Here is a 19,467-nt window from a genome sequence, read left to right on the forward strand (position 1 = left end):
CAAAAATGTTACCAAATGATTGGGGATAAAATGCTCTTTCATAAGATGTCCAACAATTTACTGTTCATAGATGATTTATAAACTAATTAGCAATTTTCTAGGTGTAAACTTTTTTTTGACTCACACAGTAGTGACAGAAAATCTTTCCGCTTATACATTGTACATGTACAAATTAAAGGGTTCATGATTAAAGACCATTTAACAGAAAAAAAACAGGATTTGATATATAAGCCTGTATGAAGGTACCTTCAGAAAAAGTTGCCAGAAGTAATCATCAGCAACAACAAAAAATATAAAAGAAAAAAAAGAAGAAGAAATTTTAGAGAAGAAAGTGAAGAACATGGATCAAGTTGTTTTGGATTTATTACTTAAAGTTAAGGGATGTTATTTTGAATATTTAAAAAAAAAAAAAAAATCTTTATTTTGGTGATATAATTTCAGTTTGGCTCAATACATGGCTTCCCAAAATTCCTAGCCAATATTTCTGAAAATTTCACAAATTTTCTTTTCTGATATTTTGCTGTCGTGTAAGGTCTGACTAAACCATACATTTGTAAAACTATTATATATTATAGAACACATGTTCTAATGTTTATACAGGCCAGTAGATAAAAAAAGTTGGACTGGTATTTCTAGGCTCCATAATCAACACAAACAAAATAATACTCTAGATTAATTCTCAATACAAAAACAAAAACTGGGATTTTAGAAAATAGTTCCCAATTGCAGCAACTACAAAGGGTAAAATTTTATTTTAAAATTCAGTACAATACCAATATAGAACCCATGCAGGAGGTCAAAGAGTTTCCAAATTGTTGCATTGATTCCAATGTAAGAAAACAAAACTTAACTTTTTAAATTTACCTTTCTGATTGTTATCGGACATTCCACAAATGTTTACTGAAATGTGCTGCTTTTACTGTATTAAACTTAGGAGGGAGGTTGTCACTTAAAATGAATACCCGGTATGCATTTCCTAATCAGTGTTGATTTGTAGTTGAATAGGAAAGGTGGGTCCTTTACACATTACTAAATATCAACTAAACTGGATATTCCTTAGCATTACTAGTATCAGACGAAATAAAATTGAATTGAATTATACAACATTTATCAAAGATCAAAAAGTGTCCCTGTTTGTTTTGTTTTGTTTTGTTTTGTTTGTATGTTGATAACATCCAGTAGATTATTAGGTGCACACCCTACATGTAAATGTCAAAACTCATTCTTCCACTCATAGTACTCAACCCAATGAACCCGTACAACAGAACGTATGATAACTTGGCCTCAACTTAAATATCAGCATGCTCATGGATAAATAGATTCATCAAGAGCACTATGAAGTCATGATCAAAGTAAAGGGTTGCCGGTGCAGACATCTGGTCTTGTCACACAGTGTTGATCAGCTGTTAAACTTAATGGCTTTTCGTCTGTGGCAAAATGATATTCAAATCACTAGCTACATGTACATGTACATGTACTGTACATTGTAGGTCTGTTTAAGTTATGAAGTAAATCTACTCTGCCATGGCTCCATAGTTCAAAATATGATCTGTAACTGAAAGTATTTTATTGTATATTAATTTAAAACGTATTGTGAGTTGATATTTGGAGTTGTCATTTGTAGTTCTACACAAACTCTTTCAGAAAGGATTTGGAATGGTTTGTCTGAATGAAGCCCCTGTTTAAAATTTGAGGGAGTCATAATTTTGAGACCATTTAAAACTGAACCATTCAATATTTTGCAAAATGTTTAACAGGAAACCGAAAAAAATAAGAGATAAATTAAAGTCTGTCCATAAGGAGTACAGTATGTGGCTATGTGCATGAAGTACATTAGAGGAATGTGTACGGTACTGTATGTCAGTGGCGAAGCTTGTTAGATGTTGCATGGTTTCAGGAAAAAAAACATATGACTCAGCCCTAATGTAAGTACACATATTTAAAGCTGATGTCACTCAGCATGAATCCCCAAACATTAATCAGTCATTGGTCTTCTATTAAAAATAAAAACAGCCCTAAATGGAACTGAGGTTGTTTAAAAGCTTTTTTGAATTACATGTAAGAGATGATTTAATCAGTACATTTAATTGCCTTCAGGATAAGAAGTCTGGTCTTTAGTGATCCGTGATACTGCTTTCTTAAACTCTTTTAAATCAAAACTAAAAAAATACTTCATCTGTTTTTAAATCTATAATAATATTTGCATGTTAATACGTCTCCTATGTTTTGAACACTGTTTTGTTATTGTTATACTTTTTATAGCCAATTGTTAGAACTTGTATATGTATCTTTTAATAAAAGGGAGCTGCCTCGACAGAACCTTATGGTTTTATTTGCAGTTTCCCCAATTCATTTCTATTGCTGTTTAACTTTTTATAACTCCGATATATTTGTAGACATGTTTCCATTTTGTGTGTATTTTGTGTTTTCTATATTGTATATAATCTGTATCATATATGTTTTTATGGATTTGAATTGAAATAAAACTTGAACTTGAACTTGAACTTGAACTTGAAAATTCTCTATTAAAATTGTTGGATTGTATGAATTTCAACTTATTAGCAGACATTCATACTGTTGAAATGTTACACTTGTTGACATTAACACTATTTTTTCTTATTTCTACAGATTACATGTGAACACCCTGTTGTCTGAAGAGGGAAATACCTTCAAGTGCTGCTATTTTAGGTTTCGTTTATGATCATCAAACCGGAAGTCACACAGGAAGAGTATCAGTATACGTCCATCTAATCTGAGAGAACATTAATAGTTCATAGCTGCTCAATAGTAGGAAGAAAATAGATCAGACACTGCAGAGACAAGATACATATAAACCATGTAACAAAAAGGGTTTCCTGTCAAACAATTTCCAGACTACATGCATTTTATTCTTTGAGCTCATCGCCCTGCAGAGGAAATATCTATCCTGTAGTGCTGCAGGATTTTTTATACTCGTGAATTTGCCTCCTTTGGAGGGGCCAGACTGTGGACATGGCAGGGAAGACGTTGGATGACATCTTCAATGATGTTCTGAAGCAGGACACTACGTCCAAGTTTCAGGCTTCAGAGGATTTGCAGAACTATCTCCAGGACAATGAGAATTCTATGCATTGTGACAACATGGACAGATTGGTGGATGCCCTGGCAGGATGGGTCAATAGTAGCAATTTCAAGGTGAGCATTTTCCCATGCAACCCCTTCTTAGTTTAGAGCTAGAAGAGCAATAACTTCTATACTTTTTAACCTAAAAGTTAAGACTGAACCGCCAATAAAATAATACTCTCTGTTTGTGCAGTATTATTACCGGTAAAGAAAAGGGACAATCATAGAAATAATGACAGCGAAAGAAGAAAAAAAGGAGGGAATATTTCTGGTACACAAGTTGCAGCAAGGAAAAAATTTGTTTCATTTTTGTGAATATATTCTTTCCCCCTGAGATGCCCTTCATTATTTTTTTTTGCCTACAGGCAAAGCATTCTAATATATAATTTGTCAAATGCTGTAAATTATGCCCAGTCGCAGTGCAAGGCATGCACAACAAACAACAACATAAAGGGGAGGAGAGGACTTTGGGATCCCTAAACTCCAAATTCCATGATTTTCATAATTTGTGTGCATAAATGTATGGGAGGTAGAAGCTCCATCACAAATGTGATGCTATCAGCTGATAATGCATAATTCTGCCTGGCAGACAGGTCGACATCTAGCCAAAGTGTGAATAAAATGGAAATGATGCATTTAGCTTTCAGAGCTCTAGTAGTACGGTAGCCTAAATTCAAGACCCTGGTTCATATCTATTTGATGATAAAGCTCCCCAGGAATAAATCAAGTGTCTGCCTCTATTACATGTAACATAAGTACATAACCTCTCTTCTTATTCGTGCACTAGTCTAGTACACATGTACAGGTGTACAACGTACATGTACATTTTGCACACAAAGTGAGAATTTTTCTATTTCTATCTTCAAGCAGATTCTTTCACTTTCATTATTTTGGACTACATCTGTCGATTATGTATGTAGCATATAATTGGGTGTACATATCTGGGTAGAATCTGTATTTACATGTAAGGCCTTCACATAGCCATGCAAATCTCATGCCTTTCTTTTCAAAAGATGGATGATGGATCTCATAGTACCATGAATCAAAAGAAGGAAAGCATTCTTGAATGACTCATTTGTTATATTAAACATGAGAGTGATAATTCGCTGTGCATGTCACTATCCACTATGTCTCCAGTACATAATGTACATCATGATGTATATTTGCGAAGGTGTGGTTGAAGTACCGACAGGGATGAATTACAATGCACTTGCCCGACCTTGACAGCACTCTATGTGTGTAGAACATACACTGTACGAAAACTACTACATGTACAATAAACTACAAATATTTGATTTCTAAAAATGAAACACGCATCTAAGATGTACGTGTAAACATCTGATTTTTTAAAGTCAGAATTTGTGCATGTGTACTGTATGTACACAAACAAACAGTCAAACAGTCCTGTTTGGGTAAATGTACAGGGTATACAGTCGTACATGTATACTGCAAATTTTGTACAAGGGGAAATGGGAGAGTCTCATGCTATTGCAGGTGTCATTCATGAACCAACATAACAACTTATCTAAAGATTTTGATGTACAGTTTTTAATGTCAGAAACTGATATTTTGATGACATGCAAAAGTGCTGACGGAACTCTGTGCTTGTAGTCCCCAAATTTCATACCACAATACATAATTTTCAAATCACAAATCATAATTTTCACATGACAAACATTACATTTCAACATACGCTTTGAAAATTATGTTAGCTTTTCAACAAAAATGTTTATTTTCTTAACGTTCTTGTTTTTTGCTTTTGTATTCAATTATTAATAAAATGATTTATTAGTACTTAAAATAAAAAATGTTAGATTAGTTGTATTTACAAACATGTACATGTACATGTATTGTATATTTATTTCTTTCCCACATAACATCTTGCAGTAGGATACAAAGCTTACATGAACATGTATGTTTTCAAATGTTCTTGTGATTGTTGGGTTGAGTTTGTATTATTGTATTACAGTATTTACATGTTTATCTTATTTATCTTGTTTCTCAGATATCCCTCTGTGGTCTTGAGTGTCTACTGCTGCTTGTCGATAGAATAGGAGAAAAATTCAAGAATCATATAGGAACAGGTAAGTTTATGACATCAAATTTTGTTTTTTTCAACCCTTTAATTAAAACCCTGCATGTGAAATACAAGCTCACAGTTATATATATGTTCCTGAGAATTTGTAGGATTGACACAGTAGTGGAGGTGCTCTAATGGTAAGGGATTAAGGGTGTGATTAACAAAAATGCAGCTATTTCTTGGCAATATTTGAGAAAGTATTTTTCTAATAGGTAACATGTCATCTTTTGGGAGCTACATCAGAATGGTAAAACTTCTAACTATTTTAAGTTTATGCCCTTCAGTTCACACCAGACAATCTGCCTAGAGAAAATGTATATTTTGATCCCGTTACAGCTGTCATTAAGATGAACAACCAGCCGTACATCTGATCTATTTTATTGTAAGAAACAGTGAGATAATGTTTATGTACACATGTCCACTGCATATACAATGTATTGTAGCCTTAGATTACCACCTTAATGTACAGTGGTAGGGAAATTTCCGGTCGGTAACTAATCGTTATAGGTGTGGAGGTTGATAATGGAGAGAATTTAACTAATTTCCTATTTACTTCACTTCAGTGCTAGGCCACTAACCCTTTTGCACTTAAAAATAAACTGACCACTACATGAAAGCATTTAGTTGATAACGAACTAAATCTTATGTGTAGGCCTTACATTGGAGGTGAAGAGATCGAGCAAGTGTCATACAATTTAGTTTTTTTAAATATCTAAATTTCTGAATATGAAGTTACTTGAATAAAATCCTTTAGTCATACATGTATGTATTTGAAAGTACTGCAGAGATGAAAAACTAAAGAAATTTATGAAGTGAGTTGGAGGATTTGACCTTGCTTTAAAATGTCACATGCCCTCACTGAAATAAAACAAAATGTATGTATTTGTACATGTGTGTAAATGAATGTCAAATATTGTAATAAGGTTAATGTGATTGCATACATTTGGATGATTCTGTCAAAGTTATTTAGAATTGTAGCTACATGTCTGTTGATTGATATGGGATCACAATTGAAAATTAATACCTGGTAAACCCTCTCTGCCATTGTGAGAATTTTTTCATGAATAATTTAAACTATTTTGATTTATTGTCTCATTTGTCTGAAGGGTATTTGTACATATAACAAAGCATTGCCCAAACATTTGCATTCAGCTAGCTCATAAGCAGTGTTATGAACTGTTAGTATGGCAACTACAAAGTGACAAGTGGATTCAATTCAAAACGTACTCTTACATACTGTACATAAATGTTCAGGTAAAGCTAGTTATTTGAGCCTTTAAAAGCAAATACAAGTTAAGAGGGGAAACCTGCACAAACAGATCTATCAATTCAATTCCTTGTTTTGTTTTCCCCAGGGAATTTGTGTGTGTGTTAAGTACACATAGTCAAATTAATAGTAGGTGCAGTTTAGTCAGGCCTTACTGTTCTTTCATTGTTCAGGTTTACAGTGAATTAAAATATTAAAAGAATTACATGTAGGTTAAGCATGTTTTTGGAAGTTGCTTCTGACTTCAAATAACAATAGGCCATGCTACATGTATGAGTATGAGCCATGTTCTACGTCATGATTTTCAAAAGTAGAATTTCCTAATGATTTATGTTTTTTGTATTGTTATTGTTATAAGTATTGGTGTGTACTGCAAGGTTCTGGAATCATCAAAATGATAAGAAATATGGCCCAGTCTTCGTAAAGTTACAAGCATTGTACACAGAAAGATGTATACGCACACGTGCGCGACACGTGCGTTTATCTCTCACAGACCATGTAGATAAACTAATTTACCAAGTATATCAATTAGTAGGCGGTTTCCCGGCAAAATTGTTATCATCATGTATTAGTCAAAACATATTCTTTCACATGATTGGTAATAAGAGCTTCCATTTCATTTTTTGAAATTGGGGCGTTTCCAATACTGGTCTTTACCTTTAAGGAAACATTTATAAGGAAGCATTCATATTTTAAAATGCATTAAGATCTGCAGACTTGCAGTGCAACATTTATTTTAATTGTACATGTTCCCTTGCCGCTAAAGTGTTGATTGTAATTCACAAAAAACATTCATTGCAGTGTTTTGATCAAGGGAACTACCTTTGTTTTATCATAATTTGATCATGAATCACATTTTCAGTGATTGGAAATTTATGAATTATGAGTCACCACCGTAGCAGACTTGAGACGGAGTGGGATACTAATATGTACAGTATAGCAGTCCAGGGTGAATCATGTTGTGACGATATTTGAGAAGCGGTGAAGTGGTCTCCCTTAGGACCACGATTCTGTGGGTTTATGGGGTGATAGCTGATCATTATCATGGAATACATTTGTTAGCATTAAAAGATGGATATACCTCTGAAACAGACTTTTCAACCATCATTGTACAAAGATTGAAAAAAGAAAGGAAAGAAGAAAAGAAAGAAGAAGGAAAAAGGGCCTTTTTATGGGGGGGGGGGGGGGAGAGGGAGGTATACTTTTCAGTGTTCAGTGTAGTCATAGTATATGATTAAATAAAGCAAAACAAAAGAGAAATCAAACAAAACATCCCTCCCCCCCCAAAAAAAAAAAAAAAATAATAATAATAATAATAATAATAGTAATAATGATAATAATGCTAATAATAATGCTAATAATAATGATAATAATAAAAAAATCAAATGAAAAAAAGAAGTAAATAAAAAAAATTTAAAAATTCAACATGACAAAATGTTTGACCTAAAACAAAGTATGCATGTTTGATTCAATACACCTGCATGGGTGACTACAGGTATCTGGATTACTACAGGTACATGTATCTGGATTCTGCAAACTACATGGACATTTTTACACAGTACTTGTGATGGAAAATATTGATTCATACTGTACATGTAGCAGCCTAGATTTTAGTTAAGGTGGATACATGTAATGTATTGTATCATGTCCTTGTACATGTACTACATGCTTGTGTTAGTATTTTTAAAATAAAATGTAGTATGATTTCCCTCAATACAATTGGCAGTAATCTGTACATCTTTTTTTTTTTTTGGAGAGATTTATGCAGTTCTTACACAAATCTTGAACCAAAATGTAAATTATGGATTGTTTATTTTGTGTACATGTATATGAGCTTTAGCAATTCATTAATGTTTAACATCGATATTTGCCTGCTGCTACTGTACATTATGAATGTGCCACAGTATTGGTGTCCTCACATACACAACCGTGGCCGAGACTTGTAAGAGCATCTTTTATGCAGTCAGCATACAGTTTACGGAACCCTAGACAGAGAAAGAGATAGAGCGAGAGCTCAAGACTGTTGGTGAAATGCTAATGAGTCGTTATTGGGGCACGTACAAGGTTGTTCTTCTCCAAGCTCTCATAAACTCACAGAAAGATTTGTCTAAGCTTCAACAATGATTCCTTTTCCTCAACTACTGCTGATCAATTTGCATTATGGCATAAGTAATCCACAGTTTTATTCCACTTGAATTACAGGTGTCTCTTTCATCTGAAGTAACACATATTGACTTTTCTTTTTTCACAGAATAATGTACATGTGTACTGTATTTTATTCATTTTCTTTTAATATCCTTACAGTTTTACCGGCAGCACTTGACAGATTGGGAGATAGCAAGGAGCAGGTGATTATAACATTATGGATTTAATTGTATTAAAGAAAATCTGTCTTGACATTTAGGCTATGGTGTGAATTTGAGTAGAGGAACAACCATATAGAATAAATGATTAACCATGGACATCTACATGTAAGTCTAAGAGAGGGGAAGAAGTAGGGAGGGCTGTGAGGTGCCTCAGAGAGAATGTGAGGGAAAAGAGATGAACAGATTTATAAAAAAGTTAATCCTAAAGAAGTGTTTTCTTACAGAAGGACAGTACAGGAACTACTTCAGTTCCTCTGGAATCAATGTTTTAAAGATCCATATCTATTGATTGATTCCACTATAAATATGACAAATATTTGAGGTTCTTTAGAGATCGTTAAATTGATTTTTCTTTCAAATATGACTTTCAAAGGTCTGTTTTCAAGGTATTGATATTAATACTGTGTTATAACAAATACTGTTATTTTCAGACTTCTTGATTTAAAACAATTCTTGTTTTCCATCCAGGTTCGAGAACATTCTCAAGCTCTCATTCAAAAGCTGATGTCACCTGCTTCTGCACCACAGGTATGTCCAACAATACTTACCAATGAATTATTTCTGTCAACCAGTCGGTACATCAAAAAGTAACCTGATAAACAATTCTACCAATAATTAAGCAGATTTTAAATCACCAACCACTCAAACAGGTACCATACTGTATATGCTTTATACTTTCATTTATTTAAAAAAAAGGCTAATTATGATATCAGAGTTATTCAAACTGATTCTGGTTGAGTACGGTGCATTGTATTATTGACAAGATATCAATTTAGAGTGCACCAATGTTACACGGCAAGGTCTCTGTAGTTACCAAGCATAATAGGCTGCTTATTAAAACAAATGAGGCCATATGGTGCACTCAAAAGAAGTACCGGTATACAAAATTATTTTTAAAAATGTTGACAGATTATGGTGAAATGTTACACTTTTGTGATTCAACTTTTTGAGCAGACCTGAATGCAGTTATTAATTCAATCAAGTCCTTCAAAATCTGTCAATTTCTCTGTACTGTCAACTCCACCCATCAATTACTCCTTCACACATTAAACTAATCAATATGTCTACCGGTAGACAGGTAGATCTTAGTAAGGGCAGGAAGGAAGGGGGTGATATCATGTAGTTGATCGGTCTATTGTACAATCTAGAAAACAGTTTGACATCTACATGCGCCCAACAAAAACCTAAAAATCAGATGTCAGGGTCAGTACCATTTTTCTCTATTGCAATCTATGAAATTCATGCTGGGCTTGAGAAAATAGCTTCAAGGGTGGCGCTCAATAGTTCTTTGAAAACTTATGGCTTTTCTGGGTTTTCACCATTCAAATCAGTGTGCTAAGCAGCATATGGGACACATATTTTGAAGATTAAAAGTATTTGGAGCGACAGTGTATGAAACTTCTAGCCATAAGGTTATAATGCATACATATCTTTCCTGTATACGGCTTCATGCTGTGTAAAATTGTACTTTTCAGTTCATTTTCAATCAGTCACATTTGAATATATATGTGTATATACCTGTATATACCTGTACAGTTATAAATGTACATACTATACTTGTTCCATCTTTACAAAAAAGGACTGTCTCACTCTCTGTGTCTCATACTAAGGATGAGTGGATTTCAATAACCAGTACAAACATCACACTTCATTAAACAGGCCTACCCATAGATGTAAATGTATGCCTACATTTAGAAGGTATTTGAAGGAAGGACAAGAGGGAATGGGTCCTTGGGTAGGAGATAAGAAGATGACAATTGAATGAAGAAAAACCCTGATGTGTGCATGTAAATCTCAAATTCTATTGCATGATACACATATGAAGCTTATATTAGGAACACTGTTTTTAGAAGGGAAATGGTTGAACATGTATTTTTCCAACATTTTTACTTTTTTGAGTCCTCCATAGCTCTACTCCCACCCCTTTATCAAAGGAGATAAGGGATTTAGAAACTCTGGGATTTTATATGTTTGACATGAGTCACATGACTCGTTCTAAAAACAGTATTTTTGTTTTGGTGTACATTAGAATAATCTCAGTGGTTGGGTTTTGTCACGGTCTATTTGCTTAAAGGCACGAGTGAATTTTGTTTGGTGTTTGCATCGTCGACCTATCTGTAAGAAAGGGCGTGAAGTGGCTCTATGTGAAAAGTTGACCTTTATCACTGTACAAGATCATAATTTATTTAACTCCTGCATGAAACAGTAAAATAACCCTTTATTTTGTTTGTAAACTTGGAAGGATTACAAATTTCAGGAATTATATGAGATTATTACTTTTATAACCAGCGGGTCACTCTTGTCATCTTGTATTCCTGCCTGCAATGTTATGTATGGCTTAGTTTCAAGTCAGACATTTAAACTTTGGTAGATCTATGAAAAGATATGGCTGTCCTGCTGAAATTTGGTCACCTGTAATATATTAACCCCCTTCTTCTATTATAATGGAATTCAACATCAAGTCGAGGAAATTTCTTCACAATGTTGTGATAGTGAATTTTCATGAACGCCTTGGGTCCTATCATTGAGTGCCTCTTCTATGCATTGTAAATGCAACACACTGTTTGCCTTTCTGCTTGGTAATATTAGCTTGCTTTTCATCCAGTATCAAGCTCCATCATGCATGTACCTCTTGAAAACTTCTTTACTGTATTGTGATGTGTCCTGTGTCCTATCTTTTATTGCCTCTGTGCATTGTACACAAACACACACTGTTTATCCTCCTGCTCTGAAAATATTTTCTTACTTTTCATCAAAGTGTTGAAGCTTCAACCTGCCTAGAATCAATGATCAAGTTGCAACGTCCAATTTACCTTAGGGATCTCACTGATCTGGGTCAATCAATATTTGATAGCGCACCAATATAGACAGGTTCTTTTCCTCTTCTGACTCTGCATGTTTGGTGGTGTCATTTTATTTGGGGGAATCAACATTGTGTTCAAGAAGTTGTGATGTACAGTGTATACACTCTTTTGCAGGTTTGGGGCCAGGAAGAGGGATGGCAGTTATTATTTGAAATCATTGATTCTGTCGGATAGTTTAAGTGACTATTATTATGTAACATGATGGATAAAACTGTTTTGATTTAAGTTTGCAAGAGTAGATTGTTTGTTTATAGTGTATGTCAGGATATTATTCCTTTATAGTGATTTTTGTTAAGATAAAATGGAATAAAAACTAAAACTGAAATGTGGCCGTAAAAACGGCATATTGCACATGTTATTTTAATAAATACATGTACAGTGTGAATATTCAACTGTAAAATATAACAACTGTCTATAAGAAAAGTAAATACGTTTATTTGCAATTCTTGCCACAGCTCAGTATCAAAACACAAATTCTGTTAAAGAGGAATGCAATGGTGTATTGCACATCAATTGTATCTTGGTATATGAGAATAGTTGTAATTGTCACAGTTGGTATGCAGCATAGAACTTTTAGACATTTTACCAAAAACTAAGCCAATATGTTTACAATGAATAAATCCAAACCTCTAAAAGTAACTGTACTATGATGAAAGCAACCGCTTCCGAGAGCAAATTTCAACTTCATGGATCAATAAGCTCTAATACATGTAAAATACTTGCACTTCATACAGGTGCATTGACAAGTGAATTTACCTGCATGTGTTTGTATGAAGCAGTGTTCATAATAAATGGCATTAAGTGACAATGAAACATGAGATTACTTGGATTAAAATTACTGTGTACATGTATCCACATTACCTGGATATAGACATGTTTTGGAAACTTCCTGAGCCCGTAATAAAAATATAGACCTGACATGTAGTCTTACATAGTTGCATTGCATATTCTGTAAATTTACAGTATTTTTCATCAAATTAAATGTATCTGATATGCTTTTATCCTGTTTTCCTCTTCCCTGTTTATTTTGTTTACAAAAAATACATGTAGCATATGCTGTTATGTAGTTACGGTACACATTTTAAAGACAGTTCTTCTAGAAATCTTCAAAGGGCTTTCTGTATAGCAACTATGCTTAGAGTTACAATGAGGAATATTAATGGTAGTCACATTTGTAGGAGACTTGTTGGGAACGTGGATGCAATCAGAATTCTTGCTATCACATTGCAGTCGTGCATGCTCATTTGCAAGGGGGCACAGGTATGTCTTCTATGTTCAGGGGCATAGATACATTCATATGTATTGGCCTGATGGAGAAGAAAAACGCCTGCCCAAAGGTATTACAAGGGATCCCTATGATGTGTTTCATTCATGTTGGGCTGTTGAGATACAAGTATGTGCCGTGAGCGTTGGTGAACGATCCCTCCCACATTAGTCAGTGGAGTAGATTGAGAGCTCTTCCAGTGTAAACATCTTGTCTGTCCCATCATTGGACCATGAAACATATAGTCTGATATCAAGACTTCTTAACATAAGTATGACATTTAGAGTAAAAAGCTAATTATTAACCTGCTGAATACTAATGTGGAGATAATTTGGGCCAGAGTAGTCTATGGAAAGTGCATTTTTATAAAAAAAAAAAATTGTAACTGAAAGATTTACATGTTATCCCTTTTCTTTTCTTTTTTCAATTGGCCAACATATTTTTGAAGAATGTAATTTCATTTTTTTCTTGATCTATTATCACTTCTTCCATATTAAAAAGCAGTGAATTTAGGCTTATAAATTGCTTTAGTTCTACATTGATATTATACTTTGCTTCTTTCTATCTCTTTACAGTTTGTATTTGAGAGGCTGATGAAAGGATTTTCGCACAAAGGCTGGCGTGTTCGAGAGGAAGTTCTACTATGTTTAATGCAGACGATTAATGTGTAAGTATTCTTCTTTTCCTGTATTTCCTTTCAATGACTATTGACATGTCTGACAAAACTTCTTTATCCTTGAATCAAGCTCTTTCATGAACATTTTTATTTCATGCATTTTACTCCCGACAATGGGGATGATTCGCTTGATAGTTTTACTGAGAAAAAAACTAACAAAAACATTCTAGCAACGAAATAGCTTCCTGTGTGTGTTTTTCTTTCATTCTCCTCTCTGTCTTATTTGTACACGATTCAGCTACTTTGAGATCTGCATGTGCATGTTCTCTGGTGTATCTCCCTTATTTTGCAGCAGTGTATTTTCTGTGATTTCTGTTTTGGGTTTTTTCTTTTTTTACATGTGTTTGCCTGATACATGTGTATGATTAGTGGGAGACTAGGAGTATTTAATGAAATTTAAGAAAATATATCTTTTTGGATGCCTTCGGATACCATTCCAGTCATGTAGAACCGGTATAAAGATTTTTGTTCAAACTTATTTTTTCAAAACAATTGATCATTTATAGAGTAGGCCTTAATCTAAATAGCATAGGGAAGATTCCTTATTCCTTCTCATGATATGGTTCAAGAAAAAGATGTTTGTATCAGACTTTAGGCATTTCCAGATTTAAGCCCTTTTTTGGTTGCACCCCTGTCTTCTTTCAGGTTATAAGGCAGGGCACTCAAAATAATGTCTTTTTATACAGCATACTTGTTCATTGAATCCTAGAATAGATACATTTTCCAGAAAGATGCATGTTCAAATTTTAAGGCATAAAAATTGATTATTTTTTTAGCAATATGCTGGGTTTATTCTATGTGCACCTGTGTGCATTCACAATAATTTGAATGATAAATTGTCCTGAGACTTGGGTTATTTTGTGGAATGTATTCCCCCTCCCCTCAGTGTTGAGTTACTATCCTCTAATGGATCCCCCACAGAGAGAGAGTCACTGAATTAAGATTCTAGTCTAGTCAGGTAATTGCAGACATCTTATAGTGAACACGTTATAGTGGACAGTTTATTTCATCTCTATGTAAGGAAGGGTGAAACTATGCAGATCTGAGTGAAAAACCTCTTTTATAGTCAAGTGTAACGCATGATGAGACAGTCAAGATGATAATTGATAATTATCTGTTTTGTTTTATTCATCCCCATATCCTATGAAGAATAAATAATTGAATAGTATGGAAACTGGACTGGTAAACCCGGATGTAAATAAATGTCATTTTGAATAACCAAATATTTGTGAGGTTGTACATTGACAGATAATCATAGTCATTAATTAGTTTCAGTGATTAATTACTTTTTCATTTAAATGTTACTCTACTGTTTAGGTACAAAGGGAAATAAGAAAGATGTTCTTAAGCTTTTCATGTTCATAGCTAGAAAACCGGTCAAGCAATGATTTGTCTCTGTGGACCGCAAGTCATTACCCTCAGCTAGATAATCAGCTTTTTTTGTTAGTCCTTTTTTTATTAAATTTTCAATTTCAATGTACAAGTTGATTGAGTGATGATGTCATCCTCCATAATCAGTAGGGAATTCCCCTTATGGAAAAATCTCTTCTACCAAAATAAATGATAATGAGAAATGGGGATTGTTATTTTGATGAGCTTTGAAATAAAACACCAAACTCATCTGAAACAATCTCTCGAGAGGAGGAAGGGGGAGAGAGGTAGAGAGAGAGAGGGAGAGAGAGAGAGAGAGAGAGAGAGAGACGTGAAGGCTTCCATTATTCAACCCTCCAATGTCAAGTCTTTAGAGAGAAAGCCTAGATGGAATGAATTTTGAGTCACCCTCTTTGGCTGTATTGGGCATCATTGCAGCTTACTGATTAACTGCACAGAAATGGGCGGCCTGCCAGTACCTCCTTCATGCGTTATTTGTTATGTTGATTGAAACGATCATTCATGTAGTGAAGTGCCTTGTGTGGGGAATGGGTGTGCGCTCATTAGCTCTATAATAATGCAGGTGCATTGAGCCCCAATGTGAAATTGATTGAAAACAAGAAACGTTACTGTGTCTGAAAATAAATTGTCCTTTCATATCAATAAGTTTCTACCTGTGGTGAATTCATAATTTGGGCCTTTTGAGTCATAATTCCCCATGCCTTGAATATCAATCACACAGCCTTTAGAATGAGAGAAATGGGAATAAAATGGTACTCTATTGATTGCTGAAATGTTATGACAAGTCATATTCAATGAAAAATGCTGGAAGGCGAATACTTAAGATCTTAACCTTTATACAAGGATATATTTGCACTAGTGTAGGATTAATCTGATATTATTAGAATTAATTAACTATCCTATACTTCCTTCTGTTTTAAAGGGGTAAATACACTCTGATATCAAGTATGGTTGAAAGACAGCCGAATAATTTTAATATAAAGGCAAATCCAATAAAAGATAGTAATAAAGGTACATGTGTACATGGTTATAGTATTACATGTATGTATAATTTACAGCTATAGTGATTAATGAAAAATGTAACTATGATTTTCTTTGCAAGATTTAGCTATTTTGTATAAGAATTTTGTGAATTCTTCTCCTAGGAAAAAAGATTCTGATTAGTATGCCTGACTATATCTTCTGCTGAGGGCAAATTCTAATACTCCATCACAGAGTTAATACTCTTTTGCCTTTCAACAGACGAATAGTTTGCTGTTCATCCCATTTGAAAGAAGTATTTATCAACCATGAAATACAGAAATATTTGAATGATTCTCTGGAAAAGAAGATAAAAAAACATGCAGAAACCCAACAAACAAACAAATGGAGGGTCACTTATGGAAAAAAAATATAGAATTTTCAATTTCAATAGTGATCTTCAAGCCTCCATTAATTTTGTTATTCTCTTTCTTATCCTTTGTCTGATTTCCCTTTTATTCACCGTTTTGCTCCCGCCATTTTTCTCTTATTCATGGACGAAACCAAGCCTAGAATGGACATCCACTCAGTATAATTGCTATCGACCTTCCTGTACATAGTAAATCTATGGCAATTACTCAGAAATGCTAAATTTTGCTTTGAGTCCTTTTTTCTTGTTGGTATAAAAATACCAACGCAATAAATAGACAGTTGCAAGGTACAGTGACTCGATAGAGACAGGGCAAACATCTGAATTAGTGTCCTTTATTATACCACAGGGTATGGGTATCTTCACCTGGAATTAATGGATGAATCACATAATTAATGAGTGTCTCACCTAGATAGCATGCAATGTTTGTCAAAAGAAGCTCTTTTTGCCTCTCCCTGAAAATTGACATGTCTGGAGGCTTAATGACCAAGTGTGGAAAATCAGTGCACTTTATGATTGAAGTAATGGCCAGTAGGACATGTAAATATTGACTACTGAGAGCCAGATGGGTGTTAATTCATATACTTTTACATGTATTGAGAGTTAACATCCTTCTGGTTCTCGGCAGATATATGGAATAAGAATTATTTTTGTTTCTATTTGGAATGATGGAAAAAGAAAGGGTTATGAGTCATTACATAAACCCAATAAACTTGTGTTTTTTCTGCAAAGCTTCTATGTACATATATGTAAGCCTACATCAGTTGATAGGAAACTGTTTATGATGGTTTGTATTTCACATAAACATTTTTTTCTTTCTAGATCATTAGTGATTTCCTGAACTTCTCTCTCTCTTCCTATGAACGGTCTACATGTATGTTTGTATCTTTGTTGTATAATGTGTAATTGCATTTTCTACAATGCCTCTGAATGTCATGCAAAACGAATATATTATACAGGGCACACAGTGTTTATAGCATAGCTAAACAACTGCTTGTTGTGTAGCATCCCTCCATGAATATTATGCAGACTCTCCTTACATTGAACTATGAGGGCACACTTTGCCTGGGTTCTAATGAGAAGGCTCTTCAGAATAACGAGTCATGACCTTTCTTTAGCAGCCCCGCCAGGAATGATTCATTCAAACTCGGCTTGTAATAGGAGCTACCGATATCATACTCTCACAGCGTTGCTGTACATTATGCAGTGTAAGCGGTGGTGCGATGAACACTGTGAAATGCTTCCTCTTCAAACTGAAATACTGCCCTCTTTCATCCCCTCTCTGTTCAATGTCTGCACACACATACAAACATGCAATACACAGAAGCATCAGCTACATGTATCAATGTACATGTAGGCTAGGGAAGCAGGTGTACTACAATGTATTATTTTCTCAAGAGATAAACAAATTCCGCCTATCATGAATTTGTTGATATTTATTGTGGCTTAACAGAAACATTTGGTACCTATAAGCAATTCCAGTAATGATATGTTTTACATATAACGCTTTTTTGATGAATTATGATGAAACCACTATCTAACTAGACTGTGTGCGCATTTATATTTGTACATGTACAAGTATGCATTTCATCTGTGTCTACTGGTATTGTATTTTGTGGTTAAATTTTCAAGGCTAGAAACATTCTGTTATGTGTTAATGTAGCGTGAGAACATTTCTTTTTAGAATCTGCAAATACAAAATAGATTTATAATAAATAAAGGTGACTGGAAACATAGCATGTGCATGTACATTGATTTATGGTCTATTTGATTCAACTAATCAAAGAATTGTTAAGCCAACTGTGAAAATTACAAGGACAGTGTACAAATGTGCCTACTCAAGTGTGTATACCTTTACAAGCATTTAGGCATGTACATGTACAAATGTAGCTGCTGTGTACTGTTTGTATACCGGTAGTAGTTTCATTTTGATGACAAGAATTGTACACATGAATTAAGAATTGGTGAAATGAGTTAAAGTCATTAATTTTTTTTTTAAATTGCATTCTTAATTGATTTAATTCGTCTGTGTGTGGGGTTTCGCTCTAACAATTTTCTTCATCTGTGAGGAGGTTATGCTTGAATTTAGATAAAGTCATTTCATATCGTTCTTTACTTTATTAAAGGCAAAGACCAGTATTGGACGCCCCAATTTCAAAAAATGAAATGGAAGCTCTTATTACCAATCATGTGAAAGAATATGTTTTGAATATTACATGATGATAACAATTTTGACGGGAAACCGCCTGCTAATTGATATATTTGGTAAATTAGTGTATCTCTTGCCTGTTGAGAGATACAAATGCACGTGTCGCGCAGGTGTGTGTAGTCCCATATACATTTTTCTGTGTACAGTGCTTCTAACTTTATGAAGACTTGGCCAAATTTCTTATCATTTTGATGATTCCAGAACCTTGCAGTACATCTATGCTAGATGATCAACCTTTTCTGATCGATTTCACAACGTTTCTTTCACAATGCAATCGCATGAACATAACTGGTCTTTAGCTTTAACCAATACTCAACTCCCGCCCCCCCTTCTCTATTCCATGCTGTACAAACATACTGTACCATTTAGATATAAAACTGCCTGATTTCAGATTTCAGATTTCCCCCCCCCCCCCTTTAGTTGTCATTTTTCTTAAATTAAAAATGCCAGGAACATTTAAAGGCTCCCTCATTAGATTTACACCCCTATAATTCAATTATAGAATTATATGTTTGTGTGCTAGGTAATGTAACTACATGTTCATGTGTTTTTGTATTTGGGAAAAAAACCCAGATACAATGTACTTGTCTAGTTTTTTAAAGCAATTCTTACTTTTTTGTTATAAATATTTTATCTTTTCACAATTATGTAAGTTATATAATTTCTGATAACCTAATAACCAATACATTAATTCTCTTTTTATCTTCCAGATTTGGTGCTAATTCATTATTACTAAATAAAATAGTTCCATCAATATGCAAGCTTCTCGGGGATCCCAACAGTCAAGTAAGTAATCTACTTGTTTACTATACATGTATGTCTACTTGTTTTCTTTGTAAACCATAAATAAATGATTG

General features: G+C 34.0%; 1 protein-coding gene across 17 annotated transcripts in view; it reads left to right on the top strand.

Annotated features, from left to right (window-relative positions):
• LOC581599 (CLIP-associating protein 1) overlaps positions 1-19,467 on the top strand; it is a 92,046-nt gene that overhangs the window by 3,434 nt on the left and 69,145 nt on the right. For all 17 annotated transcript variants that reach the window (XM_030973429.1, XM_030973428.1, XM_030973430.1 and 14 more), the window contains exons 2-7: positions 2,629-3,174; positions 5,108-5,186; positions 8,754-8,797; positions 9,284-9,343; positions 13,519-13,610; positions 19,321-19,396. In XM_030973429.1, coding sequence (XP_030829289.1) covers positions 2,992-3,174; positions 5,108-5,186; positions 8,754-8,797; positions 9,284-9,343; positions 13,519-13,610; positions 19,321-19,396 — 534 coding nt within the window. In that variant the 5' untranslated portion in view covers positions 2,629-2,991. The remainder of the gene's footprint in view (positions 1-2,628; positions 3,175-5,107; positions 5,187-8,753; positions 8,798-9,283; positions 9,344-13,518; positions 13,611-19,320; positions 19,397-19,467) is intronic.

This window comes from Strongylocentrotus purpuratus, unplaced genomic scaffold (assembly GCF_000002235.5).
Source record: "Strongylocentrotus purpuratus isolate Spur 01 unplaced genomic scaffold, Spur_5.0 spur5_scaffold_6, whole genome shotgun sequence".
NCBI lineage: Eukaryota > Metazoa > Echinodermata > Echinoidea > Camarodonta > Strongylocentrotidae > Strongylocentrotus > Strongylocentrotus purpuratus.